General features: G+C 34.5%; 1 protein-coding gene across 1 annotated transcript; it reads right to left on the bottom strand.

Annotated features, from left to right (window-relative positions):
- Window positions 1–23: 23 nt before the first annotated feature.
- LOC126919602 (meiosis-specific coiled-coil domain-containing protein MEIOC-like) lies at window positions 24–23,337 on the bottom strand. The gene is made up of 5 exons (XM_050729009.1): window positions 22,689–23,337; window positions 22,012–22,134; window positions 19,434–21,371; window positions 19,193–19,358; window positions 24–19,017 (listed from the first exon to the last, which is right to left on the bottom strand). Exons 1-5 carry the CDS (start codon window positions 22,752–22,754, stop codon window positions 18,806–18,808), a joined length of 2,505 nt encoding a protein of 834 aa, XP_050584966.1. The 5' UTR covers window positions 22,755–23,337; the 3' UTR covers window positions 24–18,805.
- Window positions 23,338–23,482: the final 145 nt, after the last annotated feature.

Genomic DNA, 23,482 nt, shown 5'->3' with positions numbered 1-23,482 from the left:
AATTAAATTTAAAGGACTGCAGATACGTGAACACGAAAGATATTATTTATTTATAATTTATGAGGACAAACAAGTAAATTTACATAGGAAGGACACTTTCAGTAAAACACATTTGCTAAACCGTTAACATGTTTAACATAAAGAAGGAAACTAATCGGAGTCTAATCACCAGCCTTGCTGATATAGTCTTTCACCAAACGGCGTTATATCTGATACGCCACAAAACAATCTAATCAGAATTATGAAACATTCTCGAAGCGAAAGCACGATAATTATATGCATTTTTTGTTACTAATTATACTAACACTAATTTTTCGTCGCTTCGTAGCGAAAAATAAAGGACTTAACGTGATCTTCAAATGGACACTAAACATTCCTATCTCTTTATCTGTTTTGTCTCTCGTTCTTTCGCTCGCTCGTTCGCTCTTTCTCTCTCGCGCGCTCTCTTGTTTTCATCTTATTTATTCGACCGCTTTTTTCTTTCACTTTCAATTCCTCTATACGTAATCTATAATAGCGTCATAGTAAACTAGTAAGGTACAAACAGGAGTTTTATACATGGTTTCACGAGAGAATACATTAAGCTCAGGTCTTATCTCTACTTTTACGAAAACATGGTCCTGTGTGTGTCCAACTTTGCGAGACAAATGTTTCGTTTGGAACCCTCCGGCGAATCCTTTCTGTCATTTCTTGAAAGAGTGAGCGGAAATCGACGGAAATCGGCGCGAGTTTAAGAATGCAATTTTAGACACGCACGCAAGACAAACTTCGCGACGTTTACTCGAAAATGCTGACGCGAAAGAATTACGCAAATTAAAAATCGGAAAGAAACGATTCGTTGATAGATGTCGACCGGACAACTACAATTCATCTAATTATCGATAACGAGAATACGAAAATCCGTTGCTCATATTAGGCATATTACTATGCACGTGTACTTACATGTTAAACTGTACGTATATTCAATTCGATTCGTTTCGCAAAAATGGTCGACGTTGTTTTGCTTTGGGAATCTAACTTAAAATTAATATCGGTATATAATTTGTGACATCGAAATTAATATTTTATTTATTGAGCAAGGATCTAAAACATTCTTTCTTCTTCTCAACTAGCGAAACTAAGGCTATGACATTCATATGAACGATTATTCGTGCACGCTGCTTCGAAGATGATATATACGTTTACTTTACGACAAGAAGTAATTTAGAAGGGACTTGCGATTGTGCATGCTTACTTTCGTGTTTCTTGTTTTTTTTTTTTTAAGAATCAAAAACAGCAAAACGATTAAAAAAGAAAAGAACAAGTATGTTTTTTTAGACTAATTAAAACAGAAGAACAACGAATCTATCGATGCAACAAAACGATTAATGCCCGATTCCTTAAAACGATATTACGAAAACTCGTCGAAAGTTTTCTTCTCAACGTCATGGAAAACATCGTGCGTACAATTAACGCTAATATTCTCTAGAATTAATGTATATTATTATCTAAGTATTCTTTCAGGTAACAACATCGCAAAAAAAGCTTCTAAATGTCAATATTACACCGAGAGGTTATGTTTTACACATTGCAATACTATAAGTAGTCACTGGTCAAACAGTTTCCATTAGAAACGTCTGTCTCTTGAAATTAAACTAGTACAATAGAAAAGAAATACAGTTTCGAAGGAGAGGGGAAAGGAAAGACCTAAAACAATAGGCATCGTAACTAAGTACGAAAACTAGCATTCTGCATTTATACTCGTTACAGAATTCGAGGCGTTTCCTTCGAAGCAGGTGCATCACAGTTATACAGTTTGTTTAGCGACTGGGTTTTCTATCTAATCGTAGTTACGCCTTACAGCCTTAAAGTCTAATATCATAATTTGCCCGTGTCCACGGGTACAGTAGGTACAATATTATTGACAATCATTAAGACGGATCCTACTATTTAAGTATAATTAGGTACATTTTGTGCAAGGTAATCGTTGTGTGACAGAATATAGGACAAGTGGCTACGCACTCAAACGACTGAAGCGTCTTTGTAAAATGATGCCGTATCTCTCTTTTTCTTTCTCTTTCTCGTGTGCACATATACGTCTTGCCTCTATCTATACTTTTCGATCATTTTGTTCGTTTCGTTCTTGTTTTTTCCCTTTGTATTTCCTTCCGTTATAGTCAGTTAATTGTTCATTTCTCTCGAAAGACAAACGAAACAAGAGGATCCGACTCGTCTGGTGTATAAAGTATATAAAGGTTTCTACCACAGCCCATTTAACGATATATCATTCATATATATATATATAATATATATATGTATATAATATATATTATTGTTATATTATCATATACGTATCATTAATACGATTCGTAGTGTACATTGAAACGTAAACATATATAATATATATATAAAAAACACTAAGAACGACAGATTTAATTTTCTTTCCTTCTCTCTCATATCCAAGCTCACCCATCTGTTACGCTATTTGTTTCTCTGCTCTGGCCCTCGTTCTTTTCCTTTATATTTTGCAACGTCCCTTTTTTCTCCCATTCCGAGAAATTGTTTCACCATCATCCATATAATATTACGTTTACCCGAAAAACTGTACGATCCACGTTATCGCGGTAAACATCTATTCACTGGCGCTTAAGTTAAAGGATGCCGAAGAATTCTCTTGTCTAAACGTCGAAGAAAGGGCTAATAAGAAAACGTCGTTTTAAAGTCCTTAAAAGTTCTCTCTGGTTTAGTTGGATTGTCGATTCAGTTTCACTTGAGAATAAATAGTGCGACCTTTTTGGGTTATTAGCGTTGTAAAATCACAGCCCAAAAGCATCGAAGAAGTTGAACAAACGAACAAGCTAGAGAGTCGATCAGACACGACACGTGCGCCAATCATTATTATTGCCGTTGCCTCATCTTCGATTCGAGCAAACCTTTTGTTTTCGTTTTGTCACGCGTAAAACAATAATACGAGAGAAATAAGCTCAAACGCAAACGGAAAATTATGAAACTAATCGATGCGCAAGCAAAAGCGTACGCGTTGATATTAAAAATTGGTCAAATCGTTTCTTCTTTTTCTTCTCTTCTTAATATTTATAAGTTTCTTTTTTCTGTTTGTCGCTTTAAAGGTCTCAATGGAATATTCCGGCTTTTAAATTGTTTATATGTACGCAATAAAAAAAAGAAAGAAGAAGAACCGTATGCTAGTAAGTGGCACATAAAAAAGTCATTAAAAAATGCTTTCTCCAGTAATATGAAAATATCCGAATCCGCAAGCAATATCAATCAAAAACGCTTCAGTTGAGATTTAATCGATTATCCGAGAGATTTCAGGAACACAAATAAGAAATTTGTAATGGAATTCTAGTAAAAACCACCTTTATTGTACCATTGTTCTAATTCGTCCCATACAATATCTGCGAATCGAGCGTCATCGCTTGGGCTAAAATTATCGATGATATACCTCGGTTAATGATTCTCTCTTTTTTTTTTTTCCGGCAGTATATAGTGTACTTTATCGCAATTAGTCTCCTGACACGAACCTTTTCTCTTTTAAAAAACAGTCGTAGAGTAACACAACGTTGATACGAGTTAAGCGTAACGAATATAAAGATTCATCGAGTATACGCAAACGTACACGATCGCTTGTGAAAAAACGACGACGAAAGTGAATGAATGTATCTTTTCTTTTTCCTCCTCTTTCTCGCGTTTTCCGATTCGGTGGCACTGTCGTAAATAACAACACATTTACACGAATATTAATGGATCCGTAAAAAATTATTTTGTGCAGTTTACAGAAGGTGAGAGTTACCGTCGTTTTTTTTTTTCAAGAATCTCTACAGTCTTTAGTGTATGTATGTACGTACGTGTGTGTATATGTGTGAATGTATAATGTTCTGCACGCATGACTTGTTAAAAAGATGCACGCCGAGACGCATAGCCATTTAAGATTTGAGCACTGTTCTTTCTTTTTTTTATTTTTCATCTTTTACCATCTCTTCGTTCGACCACACTTATATATTTTTCCATTACATATCTTTCTCTCTCTTATTTTTTTTTTTTTTTTTTCGTTTAATTTCTTCCGCGATATTATCTACATACGTTGTGATACTTTGTTTGCTTAAAATTTGATACACATGGACGCAATGTTAATGTTCAGTCAAATTTTAAGCACCGCGCGAGATAGCAGAATTCGCTATTTAAGTGTAACGGCTCGACATAATCCTAATCGCTCGGGGCTCGTACATCGAGGCATAGATTCGCGTTCTATGATCGAACGTCATGACAAAATATGTCCGATGGGATTTGCACTTTGTTTCTGTCCGTGATACGTATCCACGTGTACCACGCGAGACGTTCAAAATTCGACAAGTATCGTTCGCAATGGAATCGCAGGCGAATAGCAAACGTCTGCCGCGTGTACATACACGCGTGAGCAAATAATTAGACCCGAAAGGTTCTGCACCTGCTGCGTATTTCTTTTCTTCATGGCAAGTGACACGAGATTATGCGATGCTTCACGAGCAAAGTGCAACCTTGATAGCACGCGAATTCCGAGGATTTTCCGATATGTTCGAAACACGATAAAATCGAGCTCTGTATTTCGGCCTATGGAAGCTACGTAAGCGATGATAGACTAGTGTAGCGATCGAGTGAAATTTTTCGTACCTAATAAAAATCACTGAGATCGTTACGCGAAAAATAATTATTCCTCTCTGCGAGACGTTTCAAGAAAGTTGGACAAAAATTGTAAACCACTTTTACATGTTGTACGTGTTAAAATAAGGAAATACGTATTTTTATAATTGTAATTTAACGTAGCATTAAGATCAAATATTGCAAACACCGAAATAGCGAGACTGTAGCGAAAAATAGATAAAATGGTAATAATGTTAATAGTAAATACAGCGAAAATAAGAGATTAGTGAAAATATTTGTGCTAATTTCGCCCCTTTAAACATCTTTAAGCGACTCCGAAAATCTTATGGTAACTGATAGTAAAATAGCGTGTACGCGTGTATCGGAACTTACGCGGAACACTTCCAAAGTACTTCGAAATTCGTTCATGCACATATATTTACATAAATTCTTGCTTTCGCGCTCTGATTTACGCATTTATGCCGAAATTTTTGCCCAATCTTTCCGAAATGTACGCCTAAAAATAAGACACTCGAAATTCTTCTTCAAGAGCGTCGATACCGGATTTGCGATCCTTTAGAAACAGTCAGAAGTACAAGAATCTTATAAGCGGCGATGAAAAGTGAGATTCTTTCTTTCGCTTAGGTTCGAACCGAGGAAAATAGAAGAAACGAAAAACTGAATTGAAGTCTTCTTTCGCGATCGAGGAACTTTTGCAGCCGTGTAAAAGGTCAAGTTCCTTTTCTTCAAAAAAAAAAAAAAAAAACCCCTCCAGGCCGTACGTCTGTAACAGTATCCAGGATCGACTTGCGCGACAAGTTTTCTAAGACCGAACTCGCATTCTCTCTCTGTTTCTCTCTTTCTCTCTCGTTTCTACCTTGATCGTTATTACGAAAAAATGTGCTAGTAAGAAAAAGCTAATCGATCTTCGAGTTACCACTAGAGAAACGCACACGAATCTATAGGTGATTCCTTACAAATGACGTCCTCAATCAAATTTACTAACCGACAACCGCAAAAACGGTAAAGAAATCCCGCGTTTGGATTTCGATCACGCTTCCTCGTCGAAGTAGACTTTATTCCGATGAAGGAGAAATCGTCTTCAACCGTTCCCGTCGCTATCCTCCCTAGCGTTCCAAATCTATGTTAAATAACTATTGTAACGCGATCGTTGTATAGTATTTGGTATTTAATGGTCCGCAAACCAAGCAGTATTCTCTTCGCGATGTCGATGTTTATTTAGACTTCATCTTTATTATTTGTTTAATTATTATCTCTCTTTCATTATTTGTTTAATTTCTCGATAATACTCGACCATCGTTGACCCGTTACCCTGAAGATTGGAATACCTTTTTTTTTTTGTTTTCTTTTTTGTCTTTTTTTCTTTTTTTGTTTTTACTTTTCGAAGTAAAACGATTGTCTTCGTACGAACGAACAAACCTACGCGTATAATATGATGGCCAGGAGATCGCACTTCCTTTTCTCGTTCGATGAGGCGGCGAAAAGCTGGATCCCGAAGGATCTCGACAATTCGTTATGAGAAATCGTGTCGTCGAAACAGAATGTTTTATGTCTCTCGTAACTATCTTCGGTTTACGTAGTCTCGATCGCTCTTGTGTAACCGTTAAGAAATATTACAACGTACAAAATGTGTTCTATCGTGTAAACCATGTAAAATATAAAAAAGTAGAAAAGAGTAGCAGTGACAAATAACGAGGCAATGATATAGTAGAGAGCGTTAGGACCAAGAATATCGGTTCTCCCGTTGGTATCAACGTTCGTTCCTTGCGGAACGTGTCATTCTGGTGTCACCAAAAATTACCAAGGTGGAAAAACTCAGGATACGAAGAACGTTCCGAGAATTGATTTTTGTATCGATGACTCAGTTACGTGGGATTGTTTTCGTTTTCGTTAGAAATTTCAGTAACAGCCGCCTCGTCACATTTTCATCGAGATTTTCTCAAATTATCGAGATCCTTCGTCAGCACCAGGAAAGAATATCGATCAGGCCGAGCATTTCTTATGCTTACGTGCCTCTCTTCTGGTTGCATTTCCCTGAGAACTTTCAATCTGCGATCTAAATTACTCGCTGAACATTCTAAACATCGGCGATACAACGCTGCTTTTATTTTATACGTTTCCTCCTCTGTCCTCTCCTTTTTTTTCCTTTTTTTTTTTTGTTTCATTCCCCCACTCCCCCCCCCTCGTTTTTCATTTTCCTGGACACTGAAGCGTACCGATGATTGCGACATTCGATCGCTGAATTTGATTGAGGATCCGTAGCAGCGATCCATAGTTTAGATATTAGCGGCGAAAGCGACAATTCCTCACTGCTCTTACCACTTATGCAATTTTGCATACGATTGTGTCCATTTTTTTTCTTTTTCTCTGTTTGTCCATCATATATACATATACATCATATAAAGCTAGTATCTCGCGATAGTAGCTTGAAAGCGAAGAGAAAACGTGAAATTGAAAAATTCGTTTCTTCGGCTAATAACGTCGAACGCGTTGGAATAGAATATCATCGTCGCTTACGCGAAAGCATTATTAAGCTAGAAAACTTTCTAGAGTTACTACGCGGACAATGTTCTTTTGCAATACGTTCAACGGAAGAAAGAAACGAATTTTCTGAATCGTCTTCCATTTATCATTTAGCCCCGACCCCATAGACAAGAAGATATATAATTATCCATTTGCATTAAATCTATCAATAGTTGTGATATCTCCTTTTAACGACACGAATGATTCTCAACGATTGCGTTTTACTTGTTTCCTTCCTTTTTCTTCTGTTTTTCTTTTTTTTTCTTTTTTTTTTTGTTCAACGCGAAACAAGTAGAATTATGTTAATCGTCACCCTACTGGCAAGATAACGCTGACACTCATCATCAATCATCGATATGTGACGTGTTACGGTGCGCAAACAACGTTAAAACAATCATCGCTGGTATAATCGAAAGGAAAATAAATATAACTTTTCTACTATAATTACCTATACTGATTAAATACGGTAAATTAGCTAAATCAATTAACGAAGGGAAGCAGGAATAAAACTTTGGCAAAATGCGTTTGAAACATCGGGAAGATGCGAAACGTATTTCCGTTTTGTTCATTGTTGTTAAGCAACGAAAACGAGGGAAAATATTTCAGTTTTAACGTGTTTCTTTGATCAATAATAATACGATATCCTATCGAGGAATTATTCTATGAATTATCGTAAATATGAAATCCTTAAGCTAAGTCGATATATATGTATAAAAAAAGGTAAAAAGTAAAAGAGAAAACAAAAAAAGAAAAAAAAAAAGAATACCACAGGCGATAAAATCAAAGAGACAAACGAAAAAGAAACGAAGAAGGATCGTTGACGATACGCGTATAATTGTCGCGTAATTTCATTTTTTTTTAACGTTCTCTCGAACGAGAGAAACGTCGAAAAAAGATCGCTCAGATTATTTACAATTAAACGCACCACCCCCCCATCGACGCGTATTGCAGGAATAAAAAATTATAGTATACGCGTCTAGGATTAGCGGAGAATTATGCTAAGAATTTGAACTAACCCATCGTTGCTCGTCAGCGTCGATAATCTCCAAAGAGTTCTCGATAATAGGTGCATTAACGAGCAAACAGTGATTCGAGTATCAGCGGCAAAGTAGCGAACCTCGCCAGAGGTTTGACATCGAATATTAAACGATATCTAAGATTTGTCCGTCTCCTACCAGCGAAATTTCTCTAAACGCCGTGTTCACCGGCTATTTCGAATTTCAGAAATTTTCCTTTCCTTGTACACGCGTACAAATATCATCTAATTTATCTAATCGTCCGTTTCCGACGTTTTACTACGAATTACTCACGTAAATGTCCACATATATGTATATGCATATGTACGTGTAATATGTTATTTATCTATTAATCGTTTACTAATCGTTACTAATTATCGATTTCGTCTTCTCGTTCACAACTCTACTCGCCTATTATCTCTTTCGAATCTTTGCGAACTATCGCTAACATCGAAGTAACTAAACTTTACTATCTTCTTCCCTAATCAGGAATTACAAATTCTCTCTGTATCTTTCTGATTATATGTGTTCCCTACGGTCCTTGACTTCTCCTAGTATCAGAAATACTCATACGTAAGTTCTCAGCGTTTGCTCCTCGAGTCTATCTATTTTTCACATCGATAACACGACGTTCGATATTCGATATTTCATCGATCGAGTAATTCTATTCGATTGTGGTACACGAGTTTATAAGAGCTCATCGATATCTTCTGATAGAACGATTTACAATCGTTAATTCGAAAAGTACGAAATTGCTATCACCGTGGATTAGTCGATTTTCGAACTGAATATTTTATCGATCTTCGAGATAAGATAATGTTCTTTTTTATACATGTGCTTCAATTACTGCACTAGAGAAGTTGTTTATTCGAGTGGATGAACGCGTGAGACATGTAGTTTCAGATCTCGAGAGTTCGATACGATCGAGTGTAAGTTTCGAATGGAATCAATCGTACAAATCGTACAAACATTCGATAAAAACGTTTCTGAGTCGCTAGTCGCTAAACAATGACTTAACGTTATTGTTACTAAATTATTACTAAGTTACCGACTGACGGATAGGAAGATAGTAGCAAAAGCACAAATACACTAGAAGTTTGCACCGAGGCTTCGAATTATAAGTACAGACTGACTGACTGTGTAAAAAGGTTTACGTAAAAAAATTTTTCAACGTCAATAGGTTCATAGATCAACTTAATCTTCCCACCGGTTTATTTACCTTTAATTACATTATCGCATAATGTAATTATCCGTGTATTGTTATATAATACACAATACAATTATCATTATTTCCAAAGATTTATTTATCTCAATAAAATATTTGTTCGATTATATAATTTAAAAAACAGTATATTAAGTATTCAATTTCGACCACATTTTTATAAATGATGAAAGATGGTAAAGGAAGGTAGAGAGAGAAATAGATACGTATTAACGACATATCTATAAATAAGAAATAAATACTTTTTACTCGCTCTTCATAGCAACCTTTCTCGAAAGGTATATTGCCTTATATTGGCAATCTATACCAATAATTTCGAAACAAGTTGCACACGCGATAGGCCTCTATGTTTACCTACATGTAATAATAAAAACTACAAAAAGTTGCAAGGAAAGGGACGCATCGTCCTCTCAAAGTCTCTCAAACAATGTCGTCGAGAGCGAAGTCAATTTTCGAATCCACTAAATTCGCGGCTTTCAAGAATATTTGAAAGTTCCAGCACCTCGAACTTGTTGAGTCAAGCTCTTAGGAAGCTTCTAGGCGGAAACAAATTAAATACCTATCGCTAGTTTGTCACACCTAATATTAGAAACTTTCTAAGCTGTAGCAGAACCACCTCTTTCTTTATCGGATGTTAAAGAAAGGTAAAGTCACACCGATATTAAATACAGAGGCTTCGACAGAGCTAGTCATTCTAACACGAACAATACATCCTCCAATACTATGTTACCTACGTACAATTTCTTTTTTTTTTTCTATATATTAGTATCTTTTCCTTTGAACGTACACTTATTGCATATTGAACTTGTTATTATATACTTGTCGTTATCTCTTCCCTTGTTTCGATAATTTACAGATTTTTCATTTAATCCTTGATTGGAATCATCGGGATTTGGGAGATCCACAAAAGTTTCCATCGATTTACTTTACTTAATTTTCGAGTATTATCTTAATTTACGAGCTAGAAAGGCGACGAACACGACCGATGATCGTATTTATCGCGCGAGACATAGAATGCAAATTAAAACGAAATATTCCGAAATTAAGTAACTCTTAACTCGGATCTAACTGAAGCTTCGTTACCTATAACGACAATCCTCAACTTGCGAAATCGCCATCCCCTCTCCGCTGACCTGACGGTAGTGTGTATAATACGATTTAGAAATCTCTTTCTTAATTTAATACAATCATTCTTACTTTAGATATTTGTGTTTTGTAATACAGTTTCTACTTGAAAATCATGAGCGCCAGTAGAACCAGAAAACCGAAAGATCATACCGATCGCTCTAACGAGTAACGGGATAAAATAGAAAATATAAGTATGTAAGATATCGTAGACATTCTTGAGGATGTTGACTTTATTATAGAAGCTAATACGTACTAATGAGTCGTTAATGTATCATTAACAACGATCCCGGTTACGAAGAATAATTTTCTATTCGACGTGCTGATAATAAAATTTCGAGATTTTAGATAGCTTTTAACACGTTTTCAAAAGCTCGATAGTTTTTCTCGTACATTTTAATATTTTGCCAATCGCGTGGAAATAATTTGATTGGAAATTAATGATATTCGAAACAGAATCGAATCTGCTATGTAACGCACACTCGTCACAGAGACAGAAAATTACAGATTACGATCAAGCTAAATTTTACACGACCGTCAAAGCGTATATATCGTCGAAGATTACATGGAAAAACGAAACTGTTGTAATTATTAGGTAAATACGATTCTTTGCACCATCTTTAAAGTTCCTCTGAAGCTGTACTGGCGTTCGAAGGTACGCGATAAAAATCGTTAACTATCGTACAAATACTATCAATAGCATTCCGTCTATATACGATCGAGGATCGTTCCAAGAAAAATATTGCCTTTTAAATGGGCAAATACCCATAATTTATCCACGTTACGTAAGTGTTTGTATATCTTAGGCATACGTGTTCACTTTGTAGGAATGGGTAGTTTTGAACGCATCGCGTTTCCATTAGTGCCAAACAGTTAAATGTTTTCCATGGCGAAATTGTTCTATTGGTCGATTACTATCGTATTATTAATCAATGGTGTAAATTGCTCAGCGATTGATAACCGCGACACCTTTATTGACTATATATCGAACTATTTTAATCGAATTATATGGGAACTTAATTCAACTTCACGTGGAACTAAACACCGTGATATTCGTAGAATAAATGTGGGTAAGAGTTAACGTTCAGGCAATTCGTGCATTGACGAATGCTACAACGAATCGAGAACGAAACGAAGACTAACAAGTGCAAAGTAATTGACACTCGCCAATTGGAATGACCTGGACCAACTGACTCTGGCTACTCTGAAATAAAAATCTACACGCTCGAAAATAAAAATATCAGCTCGAGACAGTATTTAATATCGTTTATAATATCTATTAAACTTAATATATTTATCCTATTAAAAAACGTAGCTAGAAATTCTTATAAAATTACCCAATAATGTTCCGTGTCTATCGAAGTACGCAAATTAACGAGATGCTTGAACACTTGAAAGTTATTTTATAGTATTAGGATAAAGAATAGAAGTACATGTATAGTAAGGTGTAAGTAGAGAATAGCAAAGAAACGAGTGTTGTAAAATATATAAATATCAGATTAACAAGTTTGCTATTTGCCTCAGGAAATATATGGAAACAGCGACACATCAATTTTGGCGTGTGCTGCTTGTTGATCTCGTCGATATACGTTTTGTGCCATGGTCACAATGTAGCACGTGTCAGATTTAAGAAAACGATAGGCAATCCGAGGTGAAATAATTCCGGTTTACGAGAGTTACGTTATTCGAGATCTCAGGAACAGAAATCTATTCCAGAAGATAGATTTGCAACAAACTAAAATCGGAGCAATTGTGAAAGAATAATTGCAAACTGACAGAAAGGCACGAATTCGAAATTTTTTCGTGAATTTTAGATTTTTATAAATAAATTATTATAGCCAAAAATATATGGAAGAATTCTAGATCCAAAAGTGCGTGAACACGACTGTACGAGTACCTTTCTTACGATATAAAAATAATCACAAAGAAATCAAAGCAATTTTGGCAGTGAAAACAATTTCAAAGGAAAAATGGCTAGTTGTTCGACAGCTTTTTGTTTAAACGTTAATAATGAATGAAATGAATATTGTTCGAGATTAAAGTAAGCGTGTGGAATAAGCCTGAAGGAAAAGGGAAATGCAACCGCAAATTCGATAAGTGAAAATTGTATATTGAAAAATTGAAAATCGAAGGTAATAACGATATTTAATATTGCCGGTTCTATTTCGAAATTCTGATCAAACGAGGAATAGTAAGATAAAAAAAAGATCGTAGAACACGCGTTTTCGGAGTGTATCTCGAAATTAGACGATCGAAGATGAATCACGTCAAATTATAAAACACTAACGATTTATAAAATTGAATTGTACGTTTGAAAGAAAGAAAAAAGAAAAAAATTCAACACAAAAATTGATACTGACCTCGATATCGGTCGTACAAAATACGTAATAAACGAAATTAAACACTGTCTAGTGTTGCGCGCTAAGCTAATTCGTATAGCAATTACTTATACGATTGAAAATGAATTATCCGGACCCTGTACTGATCCTTATTATCATTCGGAATTTTGGGGAATATTATCCCAATATAAGCGGAACGATTTCGCTATTAACATCCTATGTATCTATCGGCAAAGAAATAGTTGAGTCTTATGAATACCCACTTAACGTCTTGAGAGTCTCGTGAGTTAAACATTGGTCGGTTTCTCGTCTACTTTTCTTCGTTATTACTTTGTCTGCTTTATATACATCTCTGTATGGACGATTAAGACTTTTCCTATGTAACTCCTTGTTGCCTCGTGAGCGTTCGCAAAATTAGTTGTATACTCACATACACGAGCATGTGAACGTACATATACGGAATGTACAGGATGTTTCGCTAATTTTAAACACACGCACATACACGCATACACACGCATACCTTTTATTACTTGGAACGTAATTTTAGCTTTTACGACACATCGAATTATTCGGTAAATAATATCAACGTTTGATAAAGTACAAGTATGTACAAAACTGCAAGATATAGCAGCGTAAGAAGACCTAATGTAAGAGAAGACTGGCAAGAGATCAGGTAGCAAGGAGAAACAGACAGTATATTATCAGACATACTTGTACCAGTATGCAACTAATCCGATAAAACCTGCTTTCTCGTGCGATTTCTTTTTATTTATTAATTATAACACGCGTTAATTAAAACACACAAGCTGATTGTCCGAATCGGAAATAATCTCAATTTATAAAAATTCAACTATCTTCTCCGAAACCGAAATTTCACCGACTATCTCAATTAGAAGCAACTCAGACGTTTACGGTCGGAAGTTCAATGGGACAAAAGTTCATTTGAAAGAAAAGTATCATTAGCGGTATCAGTGAAACAACCTGTACCAGTACATGTACACGCGGTGGATACGTATATATTTAGCTATTATAGGTAGTTTATAATATCACATGCAAATTTAAATAGGATTGTCAAACACGTATCTGTACAGATAGTGTTCCTATTCTTAATGATGCTGCGTAAGGTAAATATGATACGAGGTAATCACTGAATACGTGCGCATGCACATATAATATGTATATATATAATATGTAACTTCACGCGAGAGAAAGCTTCATTCGTGTTCTTTTCCAACAGGAAGAAGAAAACAGAAGTTGTACACGCATAGAAGAAGCTGGACGAATGCAAATGGCGCTACTTTTTCTTACGTGATCTCTTCTATTCTCCTTTTTCTATGCAAGTGAAATTCATCCGCAACGTTTGAAGAAGTTGCAGCTGGCGAGAGATTTCCTATAATTTTACAGAATTTTGATAAAAAGCATCCGCTTCTCTGTATTACGATCAACGAGATTCCAATGTTTCCGCCACGAACAATGCAGTATGCTGATCAACTTGAAAAATAACACAATCATTATTTATATCATTACGTTAACAGCTTTCTATGAATTACGTATGCGTTAGAAATTAAGATCGGTATCGCAATAGAAATGGCAAAAGATAATGATCGCGTACAGTAGAATTTCCTTTGTCTAAACATTCTCTTACGAATATTCGAAGTTATCCTTCAAAATATTTTAAATGATCAGAACGCGAATCAATTACGTGCCACGATATTCGTATTTTCGATAGAAGAAACGTTTAGTCCTTGAAAAAAAAGACTTTTATTAGATCGTTTTGACGACGAGAAAACTAAATATACGTTGAACCAAATAAAACGTTGAAGATTCATATGCTTCATATTTTCTAATTTTGTCTGAAACATTTAGAATTGAATAATACCGATAAATTTTGATGTTATACCGAATATACAAATTACAACTTTGTCTTAACGATAGTACGCAAACCGATATGCTAAATACTGATTATCTCACTGTGCGAATATTTAATTTTCCAGACGCTTTTGTCTCCTGTACTTAGTTCAGATAACGAACATTTTATTGTCTGGCTTATTGATAAATTGAAACGTTGATAAAATACAAACCGAAGTCGAACATGAATGTTAAAAAAAAAAAAAAAAGAAAATGGGTTATCACATAACGTTTATTAGACTAGAAGAAATAGCGAGAAAAGTTATATCGCGACACTTTATTCGCGAAAGCTACAAGAAGCCTTTGAAAAGATCATGTGTACTAGCATAGATAATTCGGATGATTGCACGATATTGGCAATTGTTCTGGCTAAGTACCATGGGTTAAATGTTAAATGAAACACTTATTAAAAAACGATTCGCGATACGAGCGCGAATATCGCCAACGTATAATCTCGATGGTTTCAGAGTTTTTCGAAGAGAATGTTTCTAGCCGATACCTCATAGTTATAATTGGACGTGTATATTTATCTATCGGTATCACATTCCAAGTTATAGCGTAGAATAGCGGTAAAAGCAACTGGCTGAAGCGAAAATGTCGAGAACAGAAAAGAAACGTCGACGTTAAAGAAAAAGAAACTAACGAGAGTTGACTGCGTTCATCGTGTTCTTACCGCGATAGTAAGTTCCTCAGCGTTAAGTTATGTACAAATTGGCATTATATATATCACAGTTACAATATAAACACGTTGACAAATGCGGAAGGAAATTCTGTAAAGCACTGCTTGCTTTCTTCTTCAGCCTAAACAGAGCTATAAAAACTCGTTTCCCTTTATCACGTTCTTGGATGTACATAACGCAAGCAAAAGTAATCTTCTTATTTTTTTCATTGTACGAACTCTTTCTTTAATGAGCCATTTGGTAATCTATCTTACCCTAACAAAGACATATATTTTTCGTATTTTTTTCTTTTTTCTTTCTTACGTTCTCGTTAAATTTTCGCTAAGACTATACTTTCGACACGTTCCCGGACACGTGTTTCATCGTTTGTCTCGTTCGATTCTTGAAATGGAAAAGAAAAAAGAAGAGAGCGAACGTCGTCGTGTGACTCTCTTCCAGACCACACGCGTCTCTCCTTCGGTGCTCACGTTGCCTTCGTCGTTTTCAGAGAAGGGAAGAAAAAACAGGGGACAAAGTGAAACGTAAACGAAAGAGTATCAACGTAAAGGTAATGGGTTTTAAGTTCTGAAATTAGTTGAAACGAATAAGTGAGAAGGAAAAGAGGAAAAGAGAAAGAAAGAAAGAAAGAAAGAAAGAAGGAAAGACAAACAACGAAGTTGCGAAGAAATGCAAATGTTCCTTCGTGTTAATGAAAAATGAGGTTCTCAGATATGCTGATATACGTGGAGACGATGCTCGACATGGTCCCCAATGATTATGTGTAAGCGCTATGTAAAAGCGAGTTAACAGTCTGTATGTATATCTTGCACCTTTCGCAAGACTGGATAGTACCGGGCCCTTTTCCGCCAAAAGGTTGTCTTTGCAGCCGAGCGATTGCTTTCATTTCAGTATAGTAAGTTCGAAGACGCGATGCCTCCTATATCTTCCTTTTAATAATTCACGATGTAATTGTATCGTTTGAAAGTTTGTGTCTGCGTGTAAAGTCAATAAACTTTATTTCTGCTTCCTCGATACCGACCCGTATGAAAACGCGTTCGTCCAAGTGGCTAAAACAATCAAGAAACTCAGTTTCACGTTACATAATAGTGATTCTTTAGAATTCACGTTTCCATCGGTGAAATTCAAATTTGTATCTTTCAACTTGTAAAAATAAATGGATATAATTGATAAAATTATCAGTCAATACGCGAGTGGTCTCGAGCAAAGGAGAAATACGATACCGATATAAAATCTTTTTGTAAAGCTTCAATAATTTTGCGAAACGCGCCGATATAGAGGAACAATGTAGTCGAAAATCTGAAACGTTGTTTCGTTAATGTGATCGGCAACAAAGACAGCCAGAAAATTGTATTCGTAACAACAACTATCGCTAGAAACTAAATTAAATACTTCGCTACTAATGTCTCTCCTGCCTAAGATTGATATAGAAGTACCGGAGAAATTAATCCAACACACCGTTTTTCTCCCCCTTTTATCATTGGGAATCACTACGTACACAATGCAGCTTAAATGGGAGTTAACGGACATATGTACAGAGATGATTATATTAAAGCTTCACCGATATTCGATAACCAACAACCGATTTTATGAGTATTTCTAATCACAATACAGGCCGATTGATACAGCTTAGATATTAAGAAAGTTAGACCTTCAGACAGCAAAAATGTTGCACCTAAGTTTCGTTATCTCATCATACTGTCATCCCTACGTGTTGGACACTATATAGATTCACATTTTCTTCCCCCCCCCCTTTTTTTTTCTAATACGGAGTACTCTTGCTCGTCGTTGTGCGAATACCTGTTTTATAATTTTATAGGAATACGGAAATAATCGTCGTTCAAGCATCTCAAGAACGTAGAACGGAACGACGTTCGATGCTTTCGTGGAGCTCGAACTTGCGCGATTATATCGCGGCTTAAATTATAATAAAACGAATTCGTACGAAATTGTACATACGCACGTTGGAACGTTAAAATATCCTGAGCTTAACAAATCATCAGTATGAAAGAGATTACTCAATATTGAGTAGAGGAAATGCTGAACTTTGCAAGTCGGCCGTTATAGAGCTAATTAACTTGCCTAGAACGTACATGTAGTAAGTATGTAGGAATAGTTTTGTGTCTCACGTATGCACGTTAAAAATTCTCTATATACCTTATACAAGTTGTACGTATACTTGCACATAGGTATGTGCACGTACACACATAAACATGTATACGTATAGGTATACGTACATATATAATATTCCACGTATATGTGTGTAATTATATACACGAATATTTTGTATTTTATTTTACACGTAACTGTGACTATGTGCTGTGCGTAAATGTTACGCCAGAGCACGCTTTTGTGTATGCGTGTAGCGAGTATGCGTTAGAAAAGTCCTCTCTTTTAACAAAGATTTATGTGTAGTATAATGGACATCATTTGCGTTGTATATATATCTATTATATATATATATCTATATACCGAATCAGATCAAAGGCTACACATATTTCACAGATTGAGAAAAGCTCGCCCGATCTGAGATTTAAGTTGCCGCATCGCATCTTCAATTTTTCGAAATATTCGAAGTTTTCGAGATGTATTTTGACTACCTGATATACATCTTGGGTCACACATTTAAGGAAGGCCACATTGAACTAGTCTAAGAAATTACTGCCTAGCACTCTGAACAAATATATTGATAAAATTTAGCCTATATTATCTAGCCTATGACACATACGCAAACGAGTAATAGTCGGAGATTCTGGCGAACGTTCCTTTTTTCTCTTTTTCTTTTTTTCTTTTTTTGTATTTCTTTTAGTACGTCTGAGCAATCTTGTTCTCCGTTTTTCCTTTCTACGAGTATCGGATCCTCAATAAATTTGAAATGATTATCTTTGGCAATGTGAAATACGCAAGACAACATACCCAAAGATAAAAATATCGACGTTCGTAAGTTTTCTTTTCGTTAGTACATTAGCAAAGAACAAGCAAAATCACTTGAAAGTGCGACATATGTACGATAGATAACTGGATCACAAGTATTGTATACCGAGAACTGACACTCTCAAGACTGTAGGATAAAAATATGTACAGTAGAAAACTATGGAGTTCCTATAATATTAACTTGTAAAAAGTAGACACGCATACGATTTTCCTATTTCGACGCAAGTACGCGTACTTTTCCGTATGATGCTTTGAAAACTTCGCAATTATTAGTGGGCGGCATTTTTTTGTCTCAGCGATAAAATTATGATAAACGCCAGCAAAAGCTTTTCATTAACGTAACGCAGAATACGTAAGTAAAAAGCTGCTGGACTGGATCTATGTTTTGTCGCACAAAATGGAAAAGCGGCTTTCAAAATCTTGCTAGGTACAGTTTGAATAATCGCCAACGTCACCTGCTATCTGACTTTCATTACGTTTTATCACAAGAACTGGATCTTTAGAAGTTTCCACGACTTTCTTTTCTATGTCCAAATCATATAATAGTGTAGCTTGTAATGCGTTATACATACCAGTTCTTGCATATCGAGATGCCTTCGTCAATTCGTAGACACTGGCTGCCAATGTTAATATATCTGTAAACATAAATCAATAGTTTAAATATAAAAGTTTTCTCTATTACTACTTTAGTAACAGAATATTCAATGTTTAGAAGCTTTAAAAAAGATTTAAAAAATAATGGGTTACAATTCCATGGGACTGTAACTGGATCTATAGTTGAATATGCAACTGAATATGCTATGAACATACCATTATCGTTGTATACAAGAATGCACGGTGGGTTCTCTTTCTGGCGTTTAGTAGCATTTGCGATTTCTCGTTTACGACATTCTTGGACAAATTTTATTGCTTCTAACCAATACTCCATAGCTTTATGTACGCGTTGATTCATCGTGGTCCCTCGCAAACGTTCCATCTATTTAAGGAGTATATTACTGTATATTATTTAATACATTTTTATCACCAAGAAAGCAAAAAGGTTTATAATTACCTTTGCAATCAAAGTTATGACGCGTGCATGCTCCCTCAAATAATCAATGATTAAACGATCGACACGTGATGGATTTCCTTGAAGGCGAGGAATAGGTATATTATTTGCACTTGTCACTCTCTTGCCAGGAAAATGAGCAGCTAACCCAGCTTCACATTTCTTTCGTTCTTTCTCTAATTGTTTAAATTGTTCGTAAGTTTGCTCTAGTCTGAAGTGCAATATGCTCGAAGGTGCTGTACGTCTAGCTGCTCCACTTCCATTTCTAAGGCTCAGGCCTCCACCATAGAGTACAGAAAATAGACGTGGAATTGGAAGTGGTACAGGAACTGGCATTACTGGTGGGAATACTCCAGATCTTACTGTACCAGGATTTGGTACTATTCCTGAATTAAAGAGGACATCAGCAGATGGAATACCAGGACTGTTTTGTATTCTTGGCATGTGATGTCGTTGTTTCATGAGATAATTAAAAGTATCTTTGTTCACTGAAGACCCTGCGATTTGATTAGTCAAATGGCTTACTGAAGGAAAAGCTATATCTTTGGTAAGATCAAATCCTTCCATCTTATACGTATTAGTACTATTAGGCTGCTTCAAGTCCTGATAAGATGTGGAACTTTGTGGTAACATTTTTAAAGTCTCGCCGTTATTGGCAGTGTAATGTTGATAATTGTGATATCCATATTTTGCAATTGACTGGTGGGTGTTACGCGAACTTAGATTTTTTGGAAATCCAATTGGTGAATATGTCTTAGATTCAATAGTCTTTGATTTTGGACTGATAATTTTCAGTAAATTATTATCAATTCTATAATCATTATTAGTAAGACAATTTTCGTTTGTGTCTAAATTATTGATCGATGATGTGGTAAAGTCGCTTACACTTGGATAATAGTCGATTAGTTGTTTAAATTCTTGGTCCACAGCTTGATTTAACTTGTAGCTACGAGCTTGTTGTTGCAAAAATTGAAGTTGCTCATTTGGTATGGAGATATTTGCCATGCTTAATCTACTTGAGTCATGTAAATCCTTATAATCATTAGCATTACTCCGTTGTATATTATTCCCAAAACAATTATGCAAATTTGTATCAGCTGGAGAAAAATGTTGTAATGGAGAATTTGAAAGAAAGCCAGAATCAATACTCAAATCAGTCATTGCTGAACTTGGTCTATAACTTTGATTATTGGCAGTCATGCTGTATAATTCATGCATAGAAGGTGTTGGATTATTATATGTATTAGCAGTTCCATTCTGTCCAATATTATTATGATATTCTAATTCATTCAGAGTAATTGGATCAGGTGAATCTAGTGCCAATGTTAGAGCCATGTTCAAATTAAGATCTGGGTTTGTGGAATTTTGTATTCGTTGATAATTTCCAAATAGATCTGATGTGCAACCTGGTGTTGACAAATTTTCTGTCCAGTTAGACTGTTTACTTGAGTTTGTCTCATTTGTAGTTGTTAATAAATCATTGCATAAAGGCATAGTATTTCCACTAACACAGCAATTTTCACTATTTGGACGTAATATATATGATTGTGAATCAGATGGATACGTATTAGGATATGCACCAATCCCATTGTTATATAAATTTCCTTGATCTGATACTTGTCCTACACATGTATTGAGACTCAATGTTTTAAGTTCTCCACAGAGATTGTTATAATTACATTCAGGTTTAACATTATTAGAAACATTATTCGGCAATTTATTAAATGTTGAATGCATGTTGAAACGATCCATAGTAAAATTGGGATCTGTACTATTTTCCATAATACAGGATTGAGTATCTGAGTAATATTGAATATTGCCATTATAACTAATATTGTGAGCATTGTCACCAACAATTGAATCATCATCAAGAATTTTTGACACTAAATCATTGACCATAGGATTGTTTAAATCCTGACTATCTTCATCTTCTACATTCATCTATATATGTAAATAATTAAAAAAGATTAAATTAGTATTATAATATAATCTTTTTCATTGTTTTCAAAAAATCTTCAAGTAATGTATTTAACAACTATATTTAATCACAGATAATACTAAAATATATAAATTATATAAAATATTTTGTTACTGAATTTAAATCTTTTATTTTCATAGACATAAAATATATAGGTAAGAATAAATATGTAAGTTCAACTTTTGTATTTAATTTAAATAGAATAAAATGAAATTTCCTTTCTGTATACATATAGGTTATTCTAAGTAAAATATGTCACATGTAATAAGTAAAAATATTTAATTTAAAAACTGAACAAGTTCTTAATATTATACAAAAGCAATATATTATTTTCAAATACTTGTATTTGAACATATAAATATATCACTTTATGAAAAAGACATATAAAGCATTATAGAGTAATGTAATGGAAATATTTAAAACGAAATAATATATAGCCCACTAAAATATATACATATACAGAATATTTTACAATAATTCAAATGTGATGTAAGTTACATGTTTATTTCTTTTAATTTAAAACAACCTTTTCATATAACTCTATCAAATATAAAAAAGTAATTTTTACATATAAAAATCAGTTACTATTTTTAAGTTCCTTACATTTTTTTGTGTATTACATTCCATTAAGTCGTAGTTCCAATAATTATATTCTGTATTACATCTGTCAGCTGGATAACTGTTTCGTGGTTCCAACATGTTGATATTGCGGTCAACCACATTATTCTATAAAAAAAAAGTAGTTGCATTTGACTCAAGACAGTTTATTATATTTTAATAATATGAGACTATTAGTAGGTACATGAATATTTGCTCCTTTTCCTACAATCTCATAATTATTAAGTATTATGATATAGACTAGTGTGTTAAAAGACAATTATTAAAATATATTAACATGATTCTATACATGAAAACCATTATTATAACACTAACTTTAAATTCATCAGAATAAATTTACTCTTTCAACTATGACTTCATCTCAGAAGCAACAATTTTAAATTAAAATCTATTATAAGCATAATTACGTATCGTATACATCGACAACGAACTAAAATCGAATCGTTTTTATCACAATTAAATTATTAAATGATTATAATAAAAATCATAATCTTCATATCGCATATTAAACGTCTCCTTCTCTCATCGATCTAAATGAGATTTTTTAAACAACAAAATTACGCCTTTTTGGACGTTATGTTGGAATTATTACTTTATACTTTGCAGTAAAGGAAAATGAACGTCACTTTTTCAGAAATGAAGTCGGAGCCGTAGTTGCTTACCTTGCTAACAGTAAAACCATTGTTGCTGATAATTGCAGCCAAATTGTGCACTTCGGACAGAGCCATTTGTTAAAGATCACTGAAAATCACCACTCCTCCTTGCCATCACCCTTTCACTTGTGCGGCTGCCTTCCAGCAGTTGCACACCCACACCAACCTATGCTTTCTTTAAACGTAGCTGGCTAGCATCTCACAAACTCACAATGCACATTAACGACAGTACTACGAGAGAACAGAACACGAACAGAATATAGATGAAACTATGGTTATATAGTTATTATATATATACGCTACGTATGCGTATATAACCACATATGATAGTATAGTCAAGTGTGTTAAATAAGAATATTAAATACCGCGTACGAATGTACGATATTTTTAATTCAAGTTTATTAAGTTTTTACATTATGTATACTCTAGTAGTTAATAAAACGCAAATTCCCGAAATGTTCCAGAGGAAAGATATCTTTCCCCTAGGAAAGTATACCTGTTATTACTAAACTTCCTGCGCGCGTGCGCAAATGAGGAAGTATTCGAATGTTGCAATTATAGTCATATAAAATATAAACGGTCTTATACGACTGTGGTCACACGATCATAATTGTAATACTCTAAATCATAGAATACAAATATATTTTTTGACGCAAAAGTGTAATTGTTTCATTAATCAGGAAAGGCAATTTAAATAAGGAGTTTAACAAATCATGATATAAAAGATAATTTGACAATTTTATGTTAAATGAAACAACATTCAAAACTAAATTTTTGTAAAATTCATTAAAATAATTTAATGT

Source organism: Bombus affinis, chromosome 8, assembly GCF_024516045.1.
Source record: "Bombus affinis isolate iyBomAffi1 chromosome 8, iyBomAffi1.2, whole genome shotgun sequence".
Taxonomy (NCBI): Eukaryota; Metazoa; Arthropoda; class Insecta; order Hymenoptera; family Apidae; genus Bombus; species Bombus affinis.
The sequence above is the reverse complement of the archived record's forward strand: the minus strand, read 5'-3'. Positions and strand labels throughout refer to the sequence as shown.